This window comes from Eleutherodactylus coqui, chromosome 1 (genome assembly GCF_035609145.1).
Source record: "Eleutherodactylus coqui strain aEleCoq1 chromosome 1, aEleCoq1.hap1, whole genome shotgun sequence".
In the NCBI taxonomy this organism is placed as follows: domain Eukaryota; kingdom Metazoa; phylum Chordata; class Amphibia; order Anura; family Eleutherodactylidae; genus Eleutherodactylus; species Eleutherodactylus coqui.
The window spans coordinates 15,700,244-15,716,786 of record NC_089837.1 but is presented as its reverse complement, the minus strand read 5'-3'; the positions used below and the strand labels follow the sequence as shown (position 1 = coordinate 15,716,786).

At 60.5% G+C, this 16,543-nt stretch overlaps 1 protein-coding gene across 8 annotated transcripts in view; it reads right to left on the bottom strand.

Annotated features, from left to right (window-relative positions):
- Nucleotides 1–16,543, bottom strand: part of LOC136619105 (zinc finger protein 135-like) — an 81,963-nt gene that overhangs the window by 53,213 nt on the left and 12,207 nt on the right. For 6 of the 8 annotated variants that reach the window (XR_010790993.1, XR_010790992.1, XM_066594380.1 and 3 more), the window contains 4 exons: nucleotides 13,597–13,692; nucleotides 10,683–10,784; nucleotides 10,373–10,486; nucleotides 8,107–8,202 (listed from right to left, as the gene is read on the bottom strand). Coding sequence is in view for 6 of the 8 variants with exons in the window: in XM_066594380.1 (XP_066450477.1) it covers nucleotides 8,107–8,202; nucleotides 10,373–10,486; nucleotides 10,683–10,784; nucleotides 13,597–13,692 (408 nt within the window). In the remaining 2 variants the exon portion in view is untranslated. The remainder of the gene's footprint in view (nucleotides 1–8,106; nucleotides 8,203–10,372; nucleotides 10,487–10,682; nucleotides 10,785–13,596; nucleotides 13,693–16,543) is intronic. The other 2 variants (XM_066594377.1, XM_066594378.1) reach the window with 2 other exon arrangements.

Below are 16,543 nucleotides of genomic sequence, written 5' to 3'. Positions count from 1 at the left end.
CCAAGGCCCCCGCGGTCTTGGTAGCTCGCCACCAAGGCCCCCGCGGTCTTGGTAGCTCGCCACCAAGGCCCCCGCGGTCTTGGTAGCTCGCCACCAAGGCCCCCGCGGTCTTGGTAGCTCGCCACCAAGGCCCCCGCGGTCTTGGTAGCTCGCCACCAAGGCCCCCGCGGTCTTGGTAGCTCGCCACCAAGGCCCCCGCGGTCCCGGTAGCGCGCCACCAAGGCCCCCGCGGTCCCGGTAGCTCGCCACCAAGGCCCCCGCGGTCCCGGTAGCGCGCCACCAAGGCCCCCGCGGTCCCGGTAGCTCGCCACCAAGGCCCCCGCCGTCCCGGTAGCTCCCCACCAAGGCCCCCGCCGTCCCGGTAGCTCCCCACCAAGGCCCCCGCCGTCCCGGTAGCTCCCCACCAAGGCCCCCGCAGTCCCGGTAGCTCCCCACTAAGTTCCCTGGTGTCTCAGAAGATTTAATAATAATGTCCCTGGCATTCAGTGGACTACAACCGATACCCAGCTCCCCACCAAGGCCCGCGCAGTCCCGATAGCACCCCACCAAGGCCCCCGCGGTCCCGGCAGCTCGCCACCAAGGCCCCCGCGGTCCCGGCAGCTCGCCACCAAGTTCCCTGGAGTCTCAGGAGATTTAAAATTATTGTCCCTGGCATTCAGTGGACTACAACCGATACCCAGCTCGCCACCAAGGCCCGCGCGGTCTTGGTAGCTCGCCACCAAGGCCCGCGCGGTCTTGGTAGCTCGCCACCAAGGCCCCCGCGGTCCCGGTAGCTCGCCACCAAGGCCCCCGCGGTCCCGGTAGCTCGCCACCAAGGCCCCCGCGGTCCCCGGTAGCTCGCCACCAAGGCCCCCGCGGTCCCCGCTAGCTCGCCACCAAGGCCCCCGCGGTCCCCGCTAGCTCGCCACCAAGGCCCCCGCGGTCCCCGGTAGCTCGCCACCAAGGCCCCCGCGGTCCCCGGTAGCTCGCCACCAAGGCCCCCGCGGTCCCCGGTAGCTCGCCACCAAGGCCCCCGCGGTCCCCGGTAGCTCGCCACCAAGGCCCCCGCGGTCCCCGGTAGCTCGCCACCAAGGCCCCCGCGGTCCCGGTAGCTCGCCACCAAGGCCCCCGCGGTCCCGGTAGCTCGCCACCAAGGCCCCCGCGGTGCCGGTAGCTCGCCACCAAGGCCCCCGCAGTGCCGGTAGCTCGCCACCAAGGCCCCCGCAGTGCCGGTAGCTCGCCACCAAGGCCCCCGCAGTGCCGGTAGCTCGCCACCAAGGCCCCCGCAGTGCCGGTAGCTCGCCACCAAGGCCCCCGCAGTGCCGGTAGCTCGCCACCAAGGCCCCCGCAGTGCCGGTAGCTCGCCACCAAGGCCCCCGCAGTGCCGGTAGCTCGCCACCAAGGCCCCCGCAGTGCCGGTAGCTCGCCACCAAGGCCCCCGCAGTGCCGGTAGCTCCGCACTAAGTTCCCTGGTGTCTCAGGAGATTTAATAATAATGTCCCTGGCATTCAGTGGACTACAACCGATACCCAGCTCGCCACCAAGGCCCGCGCAGTCCCGCTAGCTCGCCACCAAGGCCCCCGCTGTCCCGCTAGCTCGCCACCAAGGCCCCCGCTGTCCCGCAAGCTCGCCAACCAAGGCCCCCGCGGTCCCGCTAGCTTCCCACTAAGTTCCCTGGTGTCTCAGGGGATTTCATAATAACGTCCCTGGCATTCAGTGGACTACAACCGATACCCAGCTCGCCACCAAGGCCCGCGCCGTCCCGCTAGCTCGCCACCAAGGCCCTCCCCGTCCCGATAGCTCGCCACCAAGGCCCCCGCGGTCCCGGTAGCTCGCCAAAAAGGCCCGGGTAGCTCGCCACCAAGGCCCCGGTAGCTCGCCACCAAGGCCCCGGTAGCTCGCCACCAAGGCCCCGGTAGCTCGCCACCAAGGCCCCGGTAGCTCGCCACCAAGGCCCCGGTAGCTCGCCACCAAGGCCCCGGTAGCTCGCCACCAAGGCCCCCGCGGTCTTGGTAGCTCGACACCAAGGCCCCCGCGGTCTTGGAAGCTCGCCACCAAGGCCCCCGCGGTCTTGGTAGCTCGCCACCAAGGCCCCCGCGGTCTTGGTAGCTCGCCACCAAGGCCCCCGCGGTCTTGGTAGCTCGCCACCAAGGCCCCCGCGGTCTTGGTAGCTCGCCACCAAGGCCCCCGCGGTCTTGGTAGCTCGCCACCAAGGCCCCCGCGGTCTTGGTAGCTCGCCACCAAGGCCCCCGCGGTCCCGGTAGCTCCACACTAAGTTCCCTGGTGTCTCAGGAGATTTAATAATAATGTCCCTGGCATTCAGTGGACTACAACCGATACCTAGCTCGCCACCAAGGCCCCCGCCGTCCAGCTAGCTCGCCACCAAGGCCACCGCCGTCCAGCTGGCTCCGCACCAAGGCCCCCGCCGTCCCGGTGGCTCCGCACCAAGGCCCCCGCCGTCCCGGTGGCTCCCCACCAAGGCCCCCGCCGTCCCGGTGGCTCCCCACCAAGGCCCCCGCCGTCCCGGTGGCTCCCCACCAAGGCCCCCGCCGTCCCGGTGGCTCGCCACCAAGGCCCCGGTAGCTCGCCACCAAGGCCCCGGTAGCTCGCCACCAAGGCCCCGGTAGCTCGCCACCAAGGCCCCGGTAGCTCGCCACCAAGGCCCCGGTAGCTCGCCACCAAGGCCCCCGCGGTCTTGGTAGCTCGACACCAAGGCCCCCGCGGTCTTGGAAGCTCGCCACCAAGGCCCCCGCGGTCTTGGTAGCTCGCCACCAAGGCCCGCGCGGTCTTGGTAGCTCGCCACCAAGGCCCCCGCGGTCTTGGTAGCTCGCCACCAAGGCCCCCGCGGTCTTGGTAGCTCGCCACCAAGGCCCCCGCGGTCCCGGTAGCTCCACACTAAGTTCCCTGGTGTCTCAGGAGATTTAATAATAATGTCCCTGGCATTCAGTGGACTACAACCGATACCTAGCTCGCCACCAAGGCCCCCGCCGTCCAGCTAGCTCGCCACCAAGGCCCCCGCCGTCCAGCTGGCTCCGCACCAAGGCCCCCGCCGTCCCGGTGGCTCCGCACCAAGGCCCCCGCCGTCCCGGTGGCTCCCCACCAAGGCCCCCGCCGTCCCGGTGGCTCCCCACCAAGGCCCCCGCCGTCCCGGTGGCTCCCCACCAAGGCCCCCGCCGTCCCGGTGGCTCCCCACCAAGGCCCCCGCCGTCCCGGTGGCTCCCCACCAAGGCCCCCGCCGTCCCGGTGGCTCCCCACCAAGGCCCCCGCCGTCCCGGTGGCTCCCCACCAAGGCCCCCGCCGTCCCGGTGGCTCCCCACCAAGGCCCCCGCCGTCCCGGTGGCTCCCCACCAAGGCCCCCGCCGTCCCGGTGGCTCCCCACCAAGGCGCCCGCCGTCCCGGTAGCTCCCCACCAAGGCGCCCGCCGTCCCGGTAGCTCCCCACCAAGGCGCCCGCCGTCCCGGTAGCTCCCCACCAAGGCCCCCGCCGTCCCGGTAGCTCCCCACCAAGGCCCCCGCCGTCCGGTAGCTCCCCACCAAGGCCCCCGCCGTCCCGGTAGCTCCCCACCAAGGCCCCCGCCGTCCCGGTAGCTCGCCACCAAGGCCCCCGCCGTCCCGGTAGCTCGCCACCAAGGCCCCCGCCGTCCCGGTAGCTCGCCACCAAGGCCCCCGCCGTCCCGGTAGCTCGCCACCAAGGCCCCCGCCGTCCCGGTAGCTCGCCACCAAGGCCCCCGCCGTCCCGGTAGCTCGCCACCAAGGCCCCCGCCGTCCCGGTAGCTCGCCACCAAGGCCCCCGCCGTCCCGGTAGCTCGCCACCAAGGCCCCCGCCGTCCCGGTAGCTCCCCACCAAGGCCCCCGCCGTCCCGGTAGCTCCCCACCAAGGCCCCCGCCGTCCCGGTAGCTCCCCACCAAGGCCCCCGCCGTCCCGGTAGCTCCCCACCAAGGCCCCCGCCGTCCCGGTAGCTCCCCACCAAGGCCCCCGCCGTCCCGGTAGCTCCCCACCAAGGCCCCCGCCGTCCCGGTAGCTCCCCACCAAGGCCCCCGCCGTCCCGGTAGCTCCCCACCAAGGCCCCCGCCGTCCCGGTAGCTCCCCACCAAGGCCCCCGCCGTCCCGGTAGCTCCCCACCAAGGCCCCCGCCGTCCCGGTAGCTCCCCACCAAGGCCCCCGCCGTCCCGGTAGCTCCCCACCAAGGCCCCCGCCGTCCCGGTAGCTCCCCACCAAGGCCCCCGCCGTCCCGGAAGCTCCCCACCAAGGCCCCCGCCGTCCCGGAAGCTCCCCACCAAGGCCCCCGCCGTCCCGGAAGCTCCCCACCAAGGCCCCCGCCGTCCCGGAAGCTCCCCACCAAGGCCCCCGCCGTCCCGGAAGCTCCCCACCAAGGCCCCCGCCGTCCCGGAAGCTCCCCACCAAGGCCCCCGCCGTCCCGGTAGCTCCCCACCAAGGCCCCCGCCGTCCCGGTAGCTCCCCACCAAGGCCCCCGCCGTCCCGGTAGCTCCCCACCAAGGCCCCCGCCGTCCCGGTAGCTCCCCACCAAGGCCCCCGCCGTCCCGGTAGCTCCCCACCAAGGCCCCCGCCGTCCCGGTAGCTCCCCACCAAGGCCCCCGCCGTCCCGGTAGCTCCCCACCAAGGCCCCCGCCGTCCCGGTAGCTCCCCACCGAGGCCCCCGCCGTCCCGGTAGCTCCCCACCGAGGCCCCCGCCGTCCCGGTAGCTCCCCACCGAGGCCCCCGCCGTCCCGGTAGCTCCCCACCAAGGCCCCCGCCGTCCCGGTAGCTCCCCACCAAGGCCCCCGCCGTCCCGGTAGCTCCCCACCAAGGCCCCCGCCGTCCCGGTAGCTCCCCACCAAGGCCCCCGCCGTCCCGGTAGCTCCCCACCAAGGCCCCCGCAGTCCCGATAGCTCCCCACCAAGGCCCCCGCAGTCCCGATAGCTCCCCGCCAAGGCCCCCGCAGTCCCGGTAGCTCCCCGCCAAGGCCCCCGCAGTCCCGGTAGCTCCCCGCCAAGGCCCCCGCAGTCCCGGTAGCTCCCCGCCAAGGCCCCCGCAGTCCCGGTAGCTCCCCGCCAAGGCCCCCGCAGTCCCGGTAGCTCCCCACCAAGGCCCCCGCAGTCCCGGTAGCTCCCCACCAAGGCCCCCGCAGTCCCGGTAGCTCCCCACCAAGGCCCCCGCAGTCCCGGTGGCTCCCCGCCAAGGCCCCCGCAGTCCCGGTAGCTCCCCGCCAAGGCCCCCGCAGTCCCGGTAGCTCCCCGCCAAGGCCCCCGCAGTCCCGGTAGCTCCCCACCAAGGCCCCCGCAGTCCCGGTAGCTCCCCACCAAGGCCCCCGCAGTCCCGGTAGCTCCCCACCAAGGCCCCCGCAGTCCCGGTGGCTCCCGACTAAGTTCTCTGGTGTCTCAGGAGATTTAAAATTAATGTCCCTGGCATTCAGTGGACTACAACCGATACCCAGCTCGCCACCAAGGCCCCCGCGGTCCCGGCAGCTCGCCACCAAGGCCCCCGCGGTCCCGGCAGCTCGCCACCAAGGCCCCCGCGGTCCCGGCAGCTCGCCACCAAGTTCCCTGGTGTCTCAGGAGATTTAAAATTAATGTCCCTGGCATTCAGTGGACTACAACCGATACCCAGCTCGCCACCAAGGCCCGCGCGGTCCCGATAGCTCCCCACCAAGGCCCCCGCAGTCCCGGTAGCTCCCCACCAAGGCCCCCGCGGTCCCGCTAGCTCCCCACTAAGTTCCCTGGTGTCTCAGGAGATTTAAAATTAATGTCCCTGGCATTCAGTGGACTACAACCGATACCCAGCTCGCCACCAAGGCCCGCGCGGTCCCGGCAGCTCGCCACCAAGGCCCGCGCGGTCCCGGCAGCTCGCCACCAAGGCCCGCGCGGTCCCGGCAGCTCGCCACCAAGTTCCCTGGTGTCTCAGGAGATTTAAAATTAATGTGCCTGGCATTCAGTGGACTACAACCGATACCCAGCTCGCCACCAAGTCCCCCGCGGTCCCGCTAGCTCCCCACCAAGGCCCCCGCGGTCCCGGTAGCTCCCCACCAAGGCCCCCGCGGTCCCGGTAGCTCCCCACCAAGGCCCCCGCGGTCCCGCTAGCTCCCCACCAAGGCCCCCGCGGTCCCGCTAGCTCCCCACGAAGGCCCCCGCGGTCCCGCTAGCTCCCCACTAAGTTCCCTGGTGTCTCAGGAGATTTAAAATTAATGTCCCTGGCATTCAGTGGACTACAACCGATACCCAGCTCGCCACCAAGGCCCGCGCGGTCCCGGCAGCTCGCCACCAAGGCCCGCGCGGTCCCGGCAGCTCGCCACCAAGGCCCGCGCGGTCCCGGCAGCTCGCCACCAAGGCCCGCGCGGTCCCGGCAGCTCGCCACCAAGTTCCCTGGTGTCTCAGGAGATTTAAAATTAATGTGCGTGGCATTCAGTGGACTACAACCGATACCCAGCTCGCCACCAAGTCCCCCGCGGTCCCGCTAGCTCCCCACCAAGGCCCCCGCGGTCCCGGTAGCTCCCCACCAAGGCCCCCGCGGTCCCGCTAGCTCCCCACCAAGGCCCCCGCGGTCCCGCTAGCTCCCCACCAAGGCCCCCGCGGTCCCGCTAGCTCCCCACCAAGGCCCCCGCGGTCCCGCTAGCTCCCCACCAAGGCCCCCGCGGTCCCGCTAGCTCCCCACTAAGTTCCCTGGTGTCTCAGGAGATTTAAAATTAATGTCCCTGGCATTCAGTGGACTACAACCGATACCCAGCTCCCACCAAGGCCCCCCGCGGTCCCGGGAGCTCGCCACCAAGGCCCCCCGCGGTCCCGGGAGCTCGCCACCAAGGCCCCCCGCGGTCCCGGGAGCTCGCCACCAAGGCCCCCCGCGGTCCCGGGAGCTCGCCACCAAGGCCCCCCGCGGTCCCGGGAGCTCCCCACCAAGGCCCCCCGCGGTCCCGGGAGCTCCCCACCAAGGCCCCCCGCGGTCCCGGGAGCTCCCCACCAAGGCCCCCCGCGGTCCCGGGAGCTCCCCACCAAGGCCCCCCGCGGTCCCGGGAGCTCGCCACCAAGGCCCCCTGCGGTCCCGGGAGCTCGCCACCAAGGCCCCCCCGCGGTCCCGGGAGCTCCCCACCAAGGCCCCCCGCGGTCCCAGGAGCTCACCACCAAGGCCCCCCCCGCGGTCCCGGGAGCTCCCCACCAAGGCCCCCCCCGCGGTCCCGGGAGCTTCCCACCAAGGCCCCCGCAGTCCCGGTAGCTCCCCACCAAGGCCCCCGCAGTCCCGGTAGCTCCCCACCAAGGCCCCCGCAGTCTCGGTAGCTCCCCACTAAGGTCTCTGGTGTCTCAGGAGATTTAATAATAATGTCCCTGGTATTCAGTGGACTACAACAGATACCCCTAGAGGCTTATATATATGGAGTCTTCTGGAGTGACTTTAGTTTGGACATTTCCTGGATCTGCACTTTTTCGGAGATCTCAAACCTATTTTGTTTTTGTGACCGTCTGAACTGGGATCCTCACAGTAAGTCTCTGACCAAAGGGAAGGGTCGGTGGACTTCAATGAAGGGAGCCGTTAGGGCAGCCACCCTTTGTGTCATCTTCTCTATGCGTGGCTCTGGACTGTTCCACAATATTGGATTCCAGATAACAAAAAAAATTCTAAAAAAGGATACTTTTAGGCAGTTTTCACATGTGCGTTGTAAGGTATAATTATGAAGCCCATTCTTTTGAATGGAGTCATATACATATGAAATTATTTCTTGAAATCGCATCGCGGTGTGAAAAAAAACAAACTAATTGCGGCACGTCCTATCTTTGGACATTCCCTCGGAACGCCTCGCCTATTTTCAATGGGCCAGAAAGCAAATTGCACGGCATGCGAGGTGCACGCGAGTGCGATGTAAAGTTTCCCAATGCCGTGCCGCGCCGGGGGACCGCTACTTCCCTAAAGGCACGGAAGGCGTTTTTAACAGACACATTCCCGAGCGCTGAACTTCGCAGCACATTATCACGTGAAATTAGGCAATCGTTCTGATAAGATGCACTCCCAGACACTGAAATATCTGTAGCAAATCTCTGACTAGTGACAGCTTCATTGTGAGAATGGTGGACCAAGCGCAGACCGCCAATATGACCACAGAAGACAACAACAGCCCCTCATCATCTGCTTTCCAGGACTCACTGTGTGCAGGAATGGTACGGCCTTCAGGACTATCAGCTGGATGAAGCTCCTCTCTATCCTGCTGTAGTGAGAAGACGGAGGTGACGATCGGCTCAGCTGCGTACAAAGGAGACATCGCGTTATTAGAGAAGCTACAGATGCTTTATATGAGGTGACAGCGGGAGGACAAGACGGGGAACAGATGAGGCACCTCACCCTAAGGCCCTAGGAGGATAAGGCTCTGAGGCTCGCTCCATTAGTACGGATCACCAATGCCTTTATAAGGCCGCCTGCACACAACCAGTTTTCAATTGTGGAATCCATGATAGTCCCCGGCGCGGACCACCCATGGTATTCTGCACCAGCTGAAAACAGAACAGTCGCATGTCCGCTCCCATGACCGGATGGCGATTTCGTGAGCCGAATTAAAATCACAGCACGCTCTATTTTGTGCAGACTCCGCAGACTGCTTTCACTGAAGTCAATGGAAGCCGTCCGACTTGCAGCACATCCGTGGTCCTTGCGGATAGGCCGCGGGCATCCACGTCATCGGCTAGTGACGGCACGGGAAAAACAAATATTGAAAGTAAAGAAAAAAATCCGTACTGTTGTCAGAAGGATCCCCCAAATCATGATGATCATACGCCAATGGTGGTCGGCCTGACATCGTGTTGGGCTTTATGCGCGGCCATGGGTGTTTGCTTTATATACACCCTATACACTTCCCACTTAATGCAATATCTGGCCCAGAGTAGGTTGTTAATTATGACCCTGGTGGCTAGCAGGTTAGTAGCACTATCCACGTTTTCTAATAATATCATCCCTTTTGGCTTGAGGGTTAGTAATACCCACCGTTTTCTAGTAGCAGAACAATATCCCTGGTGGCTAGGTGCTTTAGTAATACTCCCCGTTTTCTAGTAAGATAAAACCAATATCCCTGGTGGCTGTCAGGTTAGTAACACTACCCCCTATTTTGTAGTAGGATATCATCATTAATGTTTTCTAGTAGGATAACAACAATATGCCTGGTGGCTAGAGGTTTGATAATACCCCAACTGTTTCCTAGTAGGCTAATTTTCTTTGGGGCTAGTGGGTTAGTAATACTACCCATGCTTTCTAGTAGGAGAACAACAATATTCCTAGTGGTTGTTAGGTTAGTAATACTACCCCTATTTTGTGGTAGGATATAGTCATCCCTGGTGGCTAGTGGGTTAGAAATGCTACCCCAACGTCATCATCCCTGGTTGCTAGATGTTTGGTAATATTATCCTTATTTCTAGTAGGATATCATCATCCCCGGTGGCTAGAGGGTTTGTAATACTATCAGTTTTCTAGTAGAATTAGAAAAATATCCCTGGTGGCTAGTGTTTAAGTAATACTCCCTATTTTCTAGTAAGATGAAAACAATATCCCTGGTGGCTGTTAGGTTAGTAAATCTACCCCTTATTTTGTAGTAGGATATCATCATCCCAGGTGGCTAGTGGGTTAGTAACACTATCCAATGTTTTCTAGTAGTATAACAACAATATGCCTGGTGGCTAGTGGGTTAGAGATGCCACCCCTATTTCATCATCCCTGGTGGCTAGAGGTTTAATAATACTATCCATGTTTTCTAGTAGGATATCATCATCCCTGATGGCTAGAGGGTTTGTAATACTACCAGTTTTCTAGTAGAATATCACCATCCTTGGAGGCTAGTGGGATTAGCAACACTAATCCCTGGTGGCTAGTGGGTTAGCATTATTAGCCCTGTTTTGTAATACACAATAACAATATCCCTGGTGGCTAGTGCTTTAGTAATACTATTCATGTTTTATAGCAGACTACCCCTTTTAAAAAGGTTGACCCTTTTGGATGAGTCACATTTGTCAGAAAGGTCCTCAGAAGCGAGATGATCATACGCCACTGGTGGTCAATGTGGCATCTGGTGGGGGCCCGATAATGGCCATCAGCATGTTCTAGGTACCCTAAACACTTCCTGCTTGCTGGATCTTTGCAAGGAGAATCAGTCCCAACTGAAAGGCAGTACAGAGGGGGCCTCACACCAAGACCACCTGACGAGAGCAGCAGCTCGGCAACAGTCTTGTTTGGGGTCAGGGACCCTCGTTTGAGTCATCAGTCATGTTTCAAGGCTCTATAAAGCGATGACTTGTGATCACTAATAGGGGGCACTAGAGAGCCAGTTTTCTCCCCTATGGCGGTGGTTCACTATTTCACACTCTTATTTAGCCAATCACACGTTTGGTTTACAAGACAGTGAGAAGACAAGACTTGTGCGCTGCCTCACCTCTGCCGTGCGCTGCCTCACCTCTGCCGTGCGCTGCCTCACCTCTGCCGTGCGCGCGGCTCTGCTGCGTCTGCTCTTCCGGGTGGATCCTCAGCAGTAAATCGGGGCTGCAGGCTGTGGAGAAACCACACATGAGACCCTGTGGACGGACATCTGCTCATTCTCCCCGAATTCCAGTATCTAGGACACGGCTGGTCCAGGTCTCCCCCCATAATAGTATCCTACAGTCCTGGGTCTTGCTAGCATGCTGCCGCTGGCAATTTAGTTTCCCCCGTACCCAATAACTGACCCACTCCCACCATGATCCTACCTTGATGAGTGGTGGACTTGGCTCCCTTCTTCTGGCAGTCCGGGTGGGAGCCCCGCTCTTGCTTCAGCCCCATGATCCGGCCCGGCTCTCTGGGAACGGAGGCTGAGGGGACACCACAACAGTTTGATTACTTATCTGTAGTTTGGCTATTTTCAATTTGATCACTTGGACCTGCAGGCGGCACTACTGAGGTGGCACTACCGGGGCGGCACTACCGAGAGCTCCTGAGGACTACAGGACCCTTCTCATACCTGGCGGGAGCCATGCTTTCCACATCAATACAGACATCCTACTGGGCCGGAAATAGTTGCACCAAGTGTCACCATCAACTGTCTCACTAGTGCAGCCTCAGGCTTTGGCCCTGGATATTCCAGTCATCATATCCCAATGTAGAAGCAAGATAATTAATTTACCCCGTTCACACAGGTGCCGGCTCAGGGGGTCTCCTTCTAGCTCCCCCAATGCGGATGGCGGTCATGGAAAGCCTGGGCTTAGTGAAGGCTCTAAGGCCTGCTATTTATCTAAAACTATTTGTAGGCCTAAAAGGCAAACATTAAAACTACAACATATTGCAATACTGAAGTATTGCAGTGTATTGTAGAGTGATCCTCCTCCAACTAATGGTTTGATTGCCGCAGTTGGTATTGACAGTGGCATCTCAGTAGATAAATGGGCACGATCGGAGGCATCTCTGAATGCAGAACATCCCCACTTATCAGGAGCTATAACGTGTCATTTTCCATAGGCAGAGCCGTATCAGGCTTGTTTTTTGTCGGACGAGCTGTAAGGCTCCAGGATGTTCAGTTCCGTCACGCAGGTTCAGGGCATGTAAGGAGGAGGACCGGGGGATCGTGAAGGGGTGGGTGTGGGGAGGCGGGGGTGGGCGTCGATCCCGCTCCATACAATGCAGGTGCCGTTTCTTACAGCAGACACCCGCCTGCAACAGCTCTGACCAGCAGCGCCGCTGATCGTGGGCGTTAATCCTTTAAATGCGGTCGTCAATTCTGACAGAGGAATTTAAATGTCCCAGTCGATGTTTAGGGGGTCTTGTGCGGTTGCCATGGCAGCTAGGGGCCTTCTGAAAGCCCCCAAGGCTGCCATTGCAGATTGCCTATTAAGCCATGCATGCAGCGTGGCTTGATAGATTGCCTGTCAGATCGCGGTATAATGTAATACTGTGGTATTGCACCATACTGCAGGAGCGATCAAACCATCATAAGTTGAGGTCCTCTCTGGGCACTAAAAAAAGAATAAAAGGTAAAGATCAATAAAAAAATAAAAAGGTAATGAAGGTTTAAAAAAACTCCCCTTTTTGGGTGAATCGTCACTGGTGACACGCCGACACCGCTCTGTGCATGTGCAGCTGGGCGGCAGCCGGCACACAGCAGAGCGGAGAAGAGGCCGGGAGGAGGTGAGCCGCGTTGGTCACTGCAGGGGCGCGGCTGGCATCGGGATCCGACCCATAAACAGATTTCACCCACATACTGTGCGGAAAAAAAATAGCACAAAGCAAACAATTCGAATGATTAAAGGGGTTTTCCGGGGAGACTACTACCCATGAGGGGTCCTCAGGATAGGTCATCAGTAGTTGATCTGCTGGGGACCATGACCAATCAGCTGAGCGGCGCATGCTGTTAGCGCCACAAATACACAGAGGTCGGAGCGGAAGTCTCTGCGCTGACCTCGGTGTAGCGGACGGCGCTTGTGACTGCAGGCTGGTGTCTCATTGACATCAACGCGAGCCGTGCCTGCAGTTACAAGTGCCGGCCACTACACAGAGACTTCCGCTCCAACCTCTGTGTATTTGTGGTGCTGACAGCATGCACCGCTCCGCTGATCGGTCGGGGTCCCACGAGGCGGACCCCAGCTGATCAACTATTGATGACCGACCCTGAGGACCGGTAGTATTCTCCCTCACAGCCGACTTCACTCTTAGCAACGCAATGGATGAAATCTTATTCAGATCTGCAGCACCCCTGCAGCCTACGGTGCGGCTTCTGCTGGTTTTCTTCAGGCCTGCAGACCAGCTTCATGGGAACACACCCCAAGGCTGCGGTCACACGGGGCGGAAATCCTACGGAATGACCGCAGCAAGACCGCACGGAAATACCGCAAGATTTCAGCAACAGAAAGGCAGCTCCAAAACCCGTGCCGCCTGTAATCCGCTGCGGCCGCCTCTCCCAAAGAGAGGAGAGAGCGCACAGCGGAAACAGCGATGCAATCGACATGCCGCGACTTTGAATTCCGCGCAGCGTATCAGTTTCAGCGCGGTTTTTACAAATCTCATCCACTTTGCTGCTTAGGTTTGGATTTAAGAATCCCGGCGGAACTTCCGTGCAGAAATTGCACCCCGTGTGAAGCCGGTCTTGGGCTCACGTCCACGGACGTTTTTTCACCACGTCTTACACATGCGTTGCGCAAACATGTGATAAATGGTGAATAGAGTCAATGAAACTAGATGGACTTTCATTGGTCCGCGCTTTATTTCCCTGCTACCGCGAGTCCCATCCATCTGTACGCAACGCTGTCCATGCGCAATACATTACGCTTTCATACACAGCGGGGAATTAAAACAAGTCCCCCCTGCAGGTCGGTGCGTGTGAAGTGCCCTCGCAGCCATGCGTGATCTCCGCCGGCAGACCCGGTAGTTACACTGCGGGGGGGATAACGCAGCGAACAAGGAATTCCTCTTAAAAATATTTAGCCTTAATTAGAAAACTATGGCTGTTCTCTTCCAGAAACGGCGCCACACCTGACCAGAGGTTGTGTCTGGCATTACAGCTCAGCTCCACTTGAAATGAATGAAGCAGAGTTGCAATACCGCAGACAACCTGTGGGCAGTGCGGCGCTGTTGCTGGAACAAGGCGGCCATGTTCTTCTGATCTTAGACCAGCCCTTGTGTTTTCCGTCTGACCTGCACTGTTGGCTCCGTCCGGCTCACAGATGTCGATGTACAGGTCCTTCACCTTCTTGATGCAGAACAAGACATCACGGTTGAGGATCTCAAAGCCTAAGACAGCAGGAGACAAGTCAGTGGGTGACATCACACAGAGCCTCCGCCACCCCACCACATAAGCACTGACTGGCATTGACATTAAAGGGGTTGTCCAGTTGTAAACCGTTCATGGTCTATCCTTAGGACAGGCCACAAATAGTAAATCGGTAGGGGGCCGCCACACAGGACCCATGTCCCCCCCATCTGATCAGTTGCTCACCAGGCAGGAACACTCATGCACTGAGCTGATTTCTGCAGGAAGTACACAGCTCCGTCCGCACTGCAGTGGCCACGCTTGGTATTGCAGGCAAAATTAGCATTCACTTCAATGCAAACTTTTACTGTAATACCGAATCTGACCACTGCAGTGGGGATGGAGCTGTCTGCATGAGCACATCAGGCCAGAGAACAGCTATGCAGAGGGGGTACCCAACAGCAGCCCCTGATAGCCTATTCTACAGATAGGCCAGTAATAGACTACAACTAGAGATGAGCGAGTATACTCGCTAAGGCACTACTCGCTCGAGTAATGTGCCTTAGCCGAGTATCTCCCCGCTCGTCCCTAAAGATTCAGGGGCCGCCGCGGCTGACAGGTGAGTTGCGGCGGGGAGCAGGGGAGAGCGGGAGGGGGGGGGGGGGGGGGGGGGGGAGAGGGAGAGAGATCTCCCCTCTGTTCCTCCCCGCCCCCCGAATCTTTAGGGACGAGCGGGGAGATACTCGGCTAAGGCACATTACTTGAGCGAGTAGTGCCTTAGCGAGTATACTCGCTCATCTCTATCTACAACCCCTTTAAGCTGCACAACTAATATACTTTGTATCAGTTCCTCGACACTTTGCAGATGTCTGCTTGCTGTCAGTAAATGGAAGCAACGCTGAAAAAAAGATAGAGAACTAAGACTTCTTCCAATGTAGTCAGTCCCGGCAACCCAACAATGTATGGGGCCAGGGGGATGGGGGTATAAACCTGCCACCCAGCTGGGAAGGGGTGGATGTAATTTACACCCCATGGGTGATGTGGTATCAGAAGCGGAGACAGTGCCATCCGCAGAGTAAGCCGGTTGGGACTGACACTGTTAACCCCTCACATGCTGTGATCAGATTTGATTGGGCATGTAAAGGGTTCACAAGGGGAGGGCGGCTCCCCTTGTGACATCACCGGCCCTCCACCATGTAATCGCGGAGGGTAATGGGTTGCTATGGCAATCGGATACCAGACCATGATGTCCGGGTCTGCCATGGCCTATGATCTCTACAGATAGTCCCTGACTTGCGAACATTTGATTTATGAATTTCGCAAGATGCGAACAACCTGTCCTGCACAGTAGGATGCTACGGCATTATATCATACGGTGCAGGGACCGGGCCTGATAGAAGCCTGTCCGGTCACATCGCGGTTGCTAGGCAGCCGGGGGCCTTCTGAAAGGCCCTAGGGCCGTCTATTCAGAGCGCCTATCAAGCCTGGTAGAAGCCTGTCCGGTAAGATCGTGGTTGCTAGGCAGCCGGGGGCCTTCTGAAAGGCCCTAGGGCCGTCCATGCAGAGCGCCTATCAAGCCTGATAGAAGCCTGTCCGGTCAGATCGTGGTTGCTAGGCAGCCGGGGGCCTTCTGAAAGGCCCTAGGGCCGTCCATGCAGAGCGCCTATCAAGCCTGATAGAAGCCTGTCCGGTCAGATCGTGGTTGCTAGGCAGCCGGGGGCCTTCTGAAAGGCCCTAGGGCCGTCTATGCAGAGCGCCTATCGAGCCGTGCGCTTGATGGGCACTCTGCATAGGCAGCCCTGGGGCCTTTCAGGAGGTCTCCGGCTGCCTAGTAACCGCACAGCGTCCCGCGATCTCATCGTGGGACGCTCTACGTTACAGCGGGCACCCGGCGGCTGCAGTTCCGACCAGCCGCGCCGCTCGTCAGAACTGTTAACACTTTAAATACCGCTGTCAGTCACCGTGGAGCGAAATTCAAAAATGGTGTCAGAAAACAGGCGAGTGTCCTCTGGATCAAGGTTGGGTTGTGAATACTGCAAGCCATGCCCACCAGAAAGCCTGCAGACCGTGAGTGGCCTCCGGCCCGGGGTGATGGTTTAACTCTGCCTATTCCATGCCTTGCAGGACAGGGACACGCAGAAGGCTAAGGAGGTTCAGAAGTGGGCTAGAAAGTGTCCAATATGCTTGAAGCGGTTAGAGGACTCTTCTACTAAGTCGCTCTGTGCCGAGTGTGCGGCTAAAGTCATACGGGATGAGAAAACCTCCATGATGGCGGATATACGCTCCATCATTCGGGAGGAAATTAACACCTCCCTAGGCAGCCTCTCCCCTCAGTCCGGCGGTCAGGCTAACAGAGCGAGCTGAAGGTCTCCAGAAGAGTCATCAGATGCTGAGGAGGGCCTTTTTGAGGAGATTCCATCAGAAATGACACCTCTCCCGGCCGAGAAGAGGAAATATTTATTCTCCCTCTGGGACATGCAGCGACTTCTGGACGCGGTGTGCAGTACTATGGAGGAGGACGCTCCCCAGCCTCGCTCCCTCCAGGATGACATGCTCCGGGGCTGCAATCCCAGCAGAGGGCCACATTTCCTGTTAATAAAACTCTGAAGCAGCTGATCTTATCAGAGTCGAGTGGCGCGGAACAGAAGTTTCCCCTTTCTAAGGACTTTAGGGACAGGTTACTATTCTCATCCGAAGATACGGACTTCGAGACCCTCCCTAAGGTCGACGTGGCTGGCGCCAGAGTGGCCTCTGAGGACGTCTCTCGTCTGCAGGACCCACTAGACGCTAAGGTGGATGGGCCCATGAATAAATCCTGGGAAGCCTCAGCCCTCACCTCACAATTAAAACTAATATCGCAGCAACGCCAGTCGCTTGGTCCATGGCAATATG